Raw genomic sequence first — 9,884 nt, forward strand, 5'->3', positions numbered from 1 at the left:
GCTTACCTGCTGCTTTGGGTGTGAGATTTATGCTTCCTTTGACACCTCTTCAGCGTAGCAGAGACCTGAAGGAATGAATTATGATGAAGTGTCTTCTACACTGTAGATACTCAATTAAAATGGTAACAGTGGCCCATAAAGAATTAGTTTTCATTAACTTTCATGGAATAAAGCCCTTGGTTTTCTTGACTTGTGTTGGTAGATTCTGGCGATATTGGGTTTACAAATATAAAATAATGAAATATTGAAAGGGGCCCACAATTCATGATACTTTCTGGACTCAGGTGGTACCAGACTTCTAGAAAACATTTTATTAGACCATCAGAGCTTCACAGCATAGGAGAACTAAGAACAGAGGATGCATATCCCCACAGTGTGCAAAAATGGAGCGCAGTAGCAATCTATTGGTGTTTCTTCACACAGAAAGGCTTGTGCATTTTCCCCTTTGATGTTGTGGTTGTGGCTGTGGCTTCCCCACACTTTCACGTGTCTCAGTCCCTCGGCATTGGCCATTTCCCTGCTCTGTGCCCCAAGAACTTTTTCAGGTTTTCAATAGCCAGTCACTGAATATTGTTATCTCGTTATAATGATGTAACAATTTGTGTATCAGTTTCTCTCAATTTCTAGCTTTCATTAAATCTTCAAACTAACCTCTGAAAAACTTACACATACTGTATTTATGATATATTTTATCTGTAGTGAAATTTCAATTATTCAAAACAACAAAAGCTATGTTTCAAACCTAAGGAATTGGAAAGCTAACAAACTTCCATGAATCATAAACATCCAAAACATCTAAAAAAGGTAAAGGTAGTCCCCCCCCCCCGCACCGTGCAAGCACCGAGTCATTGCTGACCCATGGGGGACGTTGCATCACAACGTTTTCTTGGCAGGCTTTTTACGGGGTGGTTTGCCATTGCCTTCCCCAGTCATCTGCACTTTACCCCCAGGAAACTGGACACTCATTTTACAGACCTCGGAAGGATGGAAGGCTGAGTCATTGAGCCAGCTAAAGACATCTAAAATCAATAATTTCCGATGTTTTTAAACCTTAGGATATTTTCCTGTCACATGGAACATCTGTTTCTGTGAAAGAGAAAAGACATCTGGAAGAGCCACGAGATTGTGATGAAGGGATGTATCTGTGCAGAGCACCTTAGAAGGCTTTCCTGTATCCTGTGGCAGTGCTTTATGAAGAGAAAAAAACCCTCGTGAACTATTTTTCCTACCCCAATATGTTACACGGACAAGGGTTAAAAATCCAGAGGAGTTAGCCGTGTTAGTCTGTAGTAGCAAAATCAAAAAGAGTCCAGTAGCACCTTTAAGACTAACCAATTTTATTGTAGCATAAGCTTTCGAGAATCAAGTTCTCTTCTTCAGATGCATGATCCGAACTGGTCAAATACAGAAGAGGAGGGATGAGAGGGGAGAAAGAAGGGGACATATATCACAAGGTGACAGAATGCAATTAGCGTGGAGGCAGTCAAAACATTCCTTTGCTTGGAAATGTAAACATCGCCTTTTGGTGTGCAGTCAGTTTGCCCTATTCGTTTGTAGCAGTGAAGGTATCCAATTCCTATGTAGTATAAGCCTTCGATGACCACAGCTCTCCCTGCCAGCTGCATCTGACAAAGAGAACTGTGGTCCCCGAAAGCCCACACCAGGCGTCACTGGGCTCCCCCAGGGTTAAAAAGTACTTCAATGGCAGAATGCATAGATTTCTGGGGCGGTTGTTATACGGCTGGTGTTTTTTTGTTTAAGTGGTATATAGCTGTACTTGGAAGACTTTATTACAGTGCAGGTGAAATGTTATCTAGAGCCATTTCCCTCTACATTCTGCCCAAAGCAATACAACCAGCACAGGAAATGTACCTTCACGCTTGGTTTTTTTAAAAAAGGGAAAACTCTACTGCCTTTTGTTATAGATATGCCTTTCCTTTTATATTTCTGGGACTGGGAAAACATGGGCCTTCCCACCTACATGGCTGTTGTGAATAGTTCAGCAATTTAGCCCTCCTCTTTGTTCATTCTGAGAAATATTCCACCCCTGTTCCTCAGCCTCTGAATCAAAGTTTTGACAAAACAGTTGTTGTCTATAAATAAATATAGAGGTGGCCCTATATTCCGGGGGCATCAAAAAGTAGTGGACAAGTCTACTTTGTTGTCCTCATTTGCCCCTCCTTAACAGAATATTAAGAACTTGTCTGGGGCACATCCTTATTTGCTGAATTAGGTCACCAACTGGAGCTGTTTTTTCCTATCCCTCCTTCCCCCAGAATAGTGTCTGTCAGATCAAAACTCCCCGGCAATTGTATGGGCAAAATATTGAGGAGGGGGCTGCTGATGCTACACAGGGGGGTTGGCTCATTCTCATCCATCAGTGGCACGGGAGGTAAGTGGCCTCATGTCCAGCATTTCTGCTGGAGGCCCAATCCAAGGCCCTGTGGTACAGCCGCAAGGGCTAGGTTTGAAGCTGTCTGGTGGCGGCATGGGCCCAGGGGGCAAAGGGGGTATCTTGTGGGGTGAGAAAATTATTTGGAACAGGCAGGGCTGCCACCCCCCAGTGGGGGCCAGGGATCACCTGCCAGCAGTCGGAGCTTCCGGCCACTGCTCAGCTGGCCGGTGGTAGTGGAATAATAGGTGGGAAACTCTGGGGAGATGATGTGCCTGGAAGTGATGTCACACATAGCTGGGGAATGCCAGAGATGCTCTAGCATTTGGAGAAAACTCTGTGGATAAACCATAGAGTTTGCCACAGCTGGTAGAGTGTCCCCTGGCAATATGTTGATGTTACTTCAGGGTGCATGGCAAGTCACCAGTGATGCCATTTTGTTCCTGGCAAGCCCGGCCAACTCAGCAATCCCCCCACCAGTTGTCAGGCCAGTTGCCAGTTGCTAGTTGCTGGCATCACTCGCCTGGCAACCCTAGAACCAGCCCTGCTATTCTGCCCACTCTCAGTTAACACAGACCTATTGCCTCCCTCTATTCTGTGATTTGTTCTGGAATGTTTGCATGTTACTTAAACAGATAAGTTAAGGAAAACTTTAAAAAAAAATGGTGATGAGTCTACCTGCACTACAATTGGTGGTGAGTCTCCCATCCCACCCTGCCTACAACAACAACAACAACAACAACAACAACAACATTCGATTTATATACCACCCTTCAGGACAACTTAATGCCCACTCAGAGCGGTTTACAAAGTATGTCATAATTATCCCCACAACAAAACACCCTGTGGGGTCGGTGGGGCTGAGAGAGCTCCGAGAGAGCTGTGACTGACCCAAGGCCACCCTGCCAGCTTCAAGCAGAGGAGCGGGGAATCAAACCTGGCTCTCCAGATTAGAGTCCCGCGCTCTTAACTACTACACCAAACTGGCACAAAGAGGCACAGAAGCCAGGGTCTGAAGGGAGAAACCCTACGGTAGCCATTCTTGTATGGTAACCTAGCATAAAGGAGGACAGGAGGGCTCCTGTAATGTTGCTGGGTGCACAGAAGAGGGGATTCCGGCACCCCCTTTCCCCTCATCCCCTGCGTGATGAGCAGCCAGTATAGAAATTCCTCTTCTACACAACTTGGAAAAGCACAAGAACCTCTTTTGCATATTGCAGCTGTGCTCAGCATTTAGGCAAATGTGTACATGCAGTGCGCTTGGTGTGAGATAGGTCCCTGCTCCACCGAGCTTACAATCAACTTTCCTCAGTATGTGAAGAGAATGGGGGAGGCAAAGGAAGGAAGGAAGGAAAGAAGGAAGGAAGGAGCTTTTATTTCAAGAGCTCATGAAGAAGGGTAGCGTCCAAGACTGCAGAAATGGTGACTTTGAGGGGAGGGAGGGACGGAAAGAGAAATCTGGCATCATGTAGGTTTGAAACAAGCAGTCAAAACAAGGGATTATAAAATGACCTGGAAAGCAGAGCACAGAAAGGATTCCAAGCTCACATCCAATTAAACTGTCTTCGAGGAGATTCAGAAGAAATGCTCAAGGAGTGACGGGGAGAGGAGATTTGTTTTCATGCTCTGATCTGTCATAGTTGCACGGCAACACACATTTCGCTGCCTCACTGCTACCCCAACCCATATATGTGACAGGTCAGAGTCACGACATGGACAGCCAGCAGTCTGAGAAAGCCTTTGCCACCCTTACATGCCGTGGCGTTTTGTACAACTGCCTTGTGTCTAGGGATGTGTCTGTTCCTAACCAAGGGTGCAACATTCTGAGCAATCCCTGATTTTATTTGCTTGCATCTGTAAAGTGTGGGGTGTTTCCTTTTATGCATATTGTTTGGTTTAAAAAAGAAGAAAAAACTCTAAAAACATGTAATGCCCTTGGCCTCAAAGGTCAGAATGTGACCCCTATCCTGAAGTAGGGGTGCCAACTCCAGTTTTGGAAATTCCTGTAGATTTGAAGGCGGAGCCTGCAGAGGGTGGGATTTAGAGAGAGGAGGGAGTTCTGCAGGCATGTGAGGTCACATAGTCCACTCCCCAAAGATGCTGTTTCCTCCAAGACAATTGATCTTTGTGCTCTGGAGGTATTCCAGGAGGACTCCAGGCACGCCCCACTTGGAAGATGGCACTGGCAACTCTAGCCGGAAGGTTCCCATGACCCAAACAGAGAGCAGGCCCAACTGGTGTTGGCTTTCTTACATGGAAGCTCCTCAGACATTTCTAAGGAATCTGGCCGTGTGCTCTGTCTGTAGCTGTTGTTCAGTTCCCTCTCCTCGGCATGAGCCGTGTGAGCTTTGAAGCAAACCTTGAGTTTTGCTTACAAGTTTACCAGATTGTTAATGCCTAATCTCTTAAGTCAAAACGGACACAAAGCTATCCATTTCATTTGCTACACAGTTAAGTTAGTAGAACGATAATTAAAATACAGATTAAGAGCCGGGAATGAGGGTTCTGCATGTGAACAACTGAAATTCCACTTGACAGCCGCGAATGAGGAGGAGAAGGTGGAAGAAGAGGAAGAGAAATGCCAAATAAAGTCATGATTTCTTCCCTAGTAAAAGTCACTTGCAGTTTCTCCCAGGGCTTGGAGATGCCATTCCGTTCTTTGGTCATCCAACTCGACCTTTGGCAAAGGGAAATACTTTGCAGAGTGCCTTGCGCACCTGCTTCATTCGGATGCTGTAAATAATGGGGTTCAACATGGGCGGGAGGCTGAGATAGAGGTCCGCCAGCAGCACCTGGATATGTGGAGGCGTGCCTTGAGGAAAGCGCTGGATGTAAATGGAAGCCATGCCTGGGAGGTAATAGAGCAACATCACACAGATGTGAGAAGTGCACGTGCTGAAGGCTTTGAGCTGCTCCGTCTTCTCGCTCAGCTTTCTCACGGCTCTGAGCACCAGCCCATACGAAACGGCAATGAAGGCAGTGTCGCTCCCCACTATCAGGGTGGATCCCACCATGGCGTAGATGTGGCTGGAAGCAGGATCCACGCAGGCCAGTTTCACCACCGCCATGTGCTCGCAGTAGGAATGAGGGATCCATTTGGAAGCACAGTACGGCAAGCGTCTCACCATGCAGCTTAAAGGCACCATGAAAAGGATTCCTCGAATCAGAACAGCTAGGCCTATCTGGGCCACCCTCTGGGGAGTTAAGATCGCCTCATATCTCAGTGGGTGGCCGATGGCAACGTAGCGATCGAAGGCCATGGCCGACAAGACCCCCGATTCCATAGCTGTGATGGAATGGATAAGGAACATCTGGGCGAGGCAGGCATTGAAGTCAATCTTGGGAGACCCCATCCAGAAGATGTCAAGCATTTTGGGTACCACAGATGTAGCCATGACCACGTCGATAACGCCCAGCATGCCCAGGAAGTAGAACATGGGGTTGTGCAGGGAGGGATCTAGTCGGATGGCGAGCAGGAGCGCGCAGTTTCCTAAAAGCGCCACCAGATACATAAGGCAGAAGGGGATGCCCACCCAGGGGTGGGCAGCTTCTAGCCCGGGAATGCCAATTAAGAAGAATGTAGATTGGCTGGAGTTGGTGTCCAAAACCATTTGGGTAAGATGTGTGTTCTATTTTAAAACAAAAGTATAAAGACAAGAACTTTTATTTAAGATTAGTAGCACAAAAGCATTCTGTCCAGGACATGGGAAGCAATTTTCTTTGCTACTCCTGAACTAGAGTATTCTACAGATTTCTTCCCTATATTATCGAAGAATTTAGTCGCAACACATTCTCACCCTATTTTATCCTCACAACAGCATTGGAGATTTTATTTACTTCCTTTCTCACCTGCCTTTCTCACTAAAGCTCAAGGCACATTACAAAATATTTTTAAACACCAATCAGACGTTCAATAGACAATGCAAGAGAATTAGAATGGCAGAATTAGAAAACAGTGCAAGCAAAATCCTGTCTAAGGCATGGCATACATAACGCAGAAAGTGGGTTACAAAGGTACAAGACAATACATACAATAAGCATTGCTAACCGTAATCCTAAATGCAACCTCCGGAGCTGCTCTATCTCTTTATAAGAATGCCTCCTGAACTTTAAGTCGCTACTGGGACATCTTTAAGCAGCGAGTGCGCGTGAAGCACTGGTTTTCTCAGCCAAACTCAACAGGGTTTTTTTTTTAAAAAATTGCCCTACAGTGAGTGTATTCTGAGAATTATACTACCTTTTAATACAGACATCAACAATGTGAAGAAAGAAGAAAAACAGAGATGCTTGGAACGTAAAACTTGACACAACAACACAAGGCTGCAAGAGACCCTTGATGAGTCTCTGAACAGTGTTTGAAAAACCCAAATGGAAATTGTTCCCCTCCCGGCTGTTTTCTGATTTACGGGGTGGGGGGAAGGCTGGCGAGTGGGAGGTTACGGGAAAAGCAAGTTGGGAGGAAAAATAGATTCTGCGCTTCAGTCAGTCTCATTCCAGTAGCAAAAATGTTGGAAGACCTGACTCCGGAGCCTTCACAGCTAGTTTGGCTGTACAGAATACAAGAGTTTGTGTTGCAGTTGTGTGGTCCAGAGCACAGAAAACAAGCTGATTTTGTCCAGAATGACTGCGTAGTTCCCCACCCCATCTGCCCAGGATGCTGAGCCCATAAAACCCCATTCCTGTTCTGGAGTGGGGGAAGGGAATAAGGTTTGATACCTAGGATGTTTGGGCTGAGTTTTAAGGGCTCCGCCTAAAACCAGCACAGAAACTAATAATAGAATCACAGGGTTGGAAGGGATCTCCAGAGTCATCTAGTCCAACCCCCTGCACAGTGCAGGAAATTCACAACTACCTCCCCACCACACACACACACCCAGTGACCCTTACTCCATGCCCAGAAGATAGCAAAACACCACCTGGGTCCCTAGCCAAACTGGCCTGGGGAAAATTGCTACCTGACCCCAAGGTGGTGATCGGCCTTACTCTGGGCGTGTAAGAAGGGGCCATGAGAACTAAGCTCAGAACCAAGCAACCTGTACCAAGCAACCTACCTACACCACAGTCACACATTCAGATAGAAGAAGGAATCCTTCAGTCACTGGGATATTGGATCCGTTCCTGAATGTATGATCTGTTTTCAAAGCTGTTCTGTTTTGCAGCATGTTACAAAGGTATTTATCCATTGATCCAAACCCCCACACAGTCCCTGCAGGGAGAGAGAATGCCCTGATATGCAGGGGATCAGAATTCCCCCTGGGGTCTGCACCTCCTATGGTTGAGAGATTACGGATGTCACAGCACAGGCCCATGGGAGTGACAACCTACACCCCGGGGAATGCTCAACACACAGCCACCCTCCCAAACCTGGGTTTTGTACTGGTTGATTGTGCAAGGTAATGCACCACCAATTTTGTTCTTTGCGAAACTATAAAATATTAAATGACATAATGGCAATTGCTAAAAATGATCGAAATACAATATTTATACACTCAAACAATACACTCGTGGAATGTAAGTGGGTCTGATCCAAGCAAAATCTGCAGAAATGGACAGCTGCCAATCAAATGCAGCAGCTGCAGAGAGGGAAGCCTGAGGGCTCCAGTGATGGCTGCCCCCTGGAAGAAGAGGCTGGCAGAACAACTTAAGAGCTTCTTACTTACTGCCTTCCTTTCTTGCATGTATCACTATGATACATGCTTGAGTGCAAACACACACACACACACCGCTCATAAGTCAATAAATATGGTGACCTCTCATGGTGTTTTCCAGGCAAGAGTTTAGCAGAGGTAGATCAAGATGGATAGCTGTGTGTGTCTGTCTGTAGCCGTAGAAAAGAGCAAGAGTCCAGCAGCACCTCTAAGACTCACAACATTCGCGGAAGGGGATGGAGCTTTTGTGAGTCACAGCTCGCTGAAGCTCCTACCCTACCACAAATGTTGTGAGTCTTAGAGGTGCTACTGGACTCTTGCTCCTTTCCACTCCAGCAGAGGTGGTTTGCCATTGCCTGCCTCTGCTTACCAACTTCCTTGGTGGTTTCCTATCCAGGGCCAACCCTGCTTAGCTTCTGAGCCATCTAGGTCAGTGTCAAATAATGCTTTAGGAGTTGGTTTACAGAATTAGAATCCAATGCAAACAGAAAATGGTCTAAGACAAACAATGCACAAAGTGGAATACAAAGGTAGAAGACAGGGCAGTAAAAGCTCACGTGAAATAGGTCCAGTCAGGTCCAGTGTATATCTAAACTGTACTGACTCCATTTTCTAATGCTTCTAGTGTTTAAGTGCTTTCTTCCCAGGTGCACCAGTTCCCAGGCAGCATTCCCACCGGAGGCGACTGTTTTGTCTAACACCGTTCCACCAAGCATTGGCCTTGAAGGAGAGCAGCTTCCCAGGACTGAGAGATGTTGTTTTGAGAACTGTGGGGGGAGGCAAATCCAGATGGGTATTGTTACTTTGTACCTCATGCTTTGCCCTTCATTGGTAACAATGACTGTGTACCATCCTGAGTCTCCTATTCAGGACTGTGGACTATAATGGACCTTTTCTGCAGTAAAGTTTCCTTATTCGATCAATGGACTCCTGTTTGCTTTTGAAAGGGAACCTGTAGGAAGAGCCTTATCTAGCCACAAGCTGACATTTTGTTACCAATCATGCCTGAGTCGGGCCCAGCGGAATCCAAGGGAGTCCCGGACAAGGATCCCTTGTTTGATCCGTATGCGTCCCCCGACAATCAAACAGCGCAACCCCGAGAAACGCGAGAGCGCCGGGCCGGAGGACTACATCCTAGAGTTTCGATGGACGGGCGCCGAAGCCTAGGAACTGTCCCTGAGCTGGATAGCAGCCAACCGTGGCTGTTTTGGAACAGGACGACCGAACGTACGGACGGGAATACATCCCACCGCGGCGCCCTGAGTTGGGATTATTCGGAACTTGCTCCATGGAAAGAACCAACGGAAGTTCCTGAACAAAGTTGGGTGCAGATGCAAAGTCGCACCCATGCTGTAGATTCCGGGATCTCGGCAGTGACGGGTCTAGCCAAAGGAATTTTAGCAGCGAGATCGAGAGTCGATCAAGGAGATCCTCCGCCTTGGGGGCCGTGTTCCCCGGTGAGTACAACCGAGGGAGATTCCGCTACGGGGCAACCGGGTCCAAGCCGAATGCAACAGTTGGAAGCTAGACTGATTGATATGGAGGAAAGTTTGGCTCATGCCATCCACCTAATCTCAGCGATGGGGGCAGGAGAGAGGCTTTCACCTGAAGAAATGGCTGTACAAATAGCCACCCTCCAAAGCGTTATGTCCTATCCAGTGGAGGACGTTGGAGAACCGGGGGAAACGCCCGAGGAACCCCCTAGATTAGACGAAATTCCGCCTAGCGGGGATACTCCAGCTGAGGCACCCGGAGAGACTCCAACGGAAACCCCTAAATCAGACGGGGATACACCTGCCGAGGAGACTCCAGCTGAGCGGCCTGGAGAGGGGGAAGAAGGACCA

General features: G+C 47.1%; 1 protein-coding gene across 1 annotated transcript; it reads right to left on the reverse strand.

The window, feature by feature from the left end:
- Window positions 1-5,055: 5,055 nt before the first annotated feature.
- Window positions 5,056-6,003, reverse strand: LOC129326375 (olfactory receptor 52I1-like). The gene has a single exon (XM_054974532.1). The coding sequence runs from the start codon at window positions 6,001-6,003 to the stop codon at window positions 5,056-5,058; it is 948 nt and encodes a 315-aa protein (XP_054830507.1).
- Between the last annotated feature and the right edge of the window lie 3,881 nt (window positions 6,004-9,884).

The sequence above is a fragment of the Eublepharis macularius genome, chromosome 3 (genome assembly GCF_028583425.1).
Source record: "Eublepharis macularius isolate TG4126 chromosome 3, MPM_Emac_v1.0, whole genome shotgun sequence".
In the NCBI taxonomy this organism is placed as follows: Eukaryota; Metazoa; Chordata; class Lepidosauria; order Squamata; family Eublepharidae; genus Eublepharis; species Eublepharis macularius.

What these genes read in the sequence shown, in the direction of transcription:
- LOC129326375 (XM_054974532.1), bottom strand. Translation starts at nt 6,003, where the DNA reads ATGGTTTTGGACACCAACTCCAGCCAATCTACATTCTTCTTAATTGGC.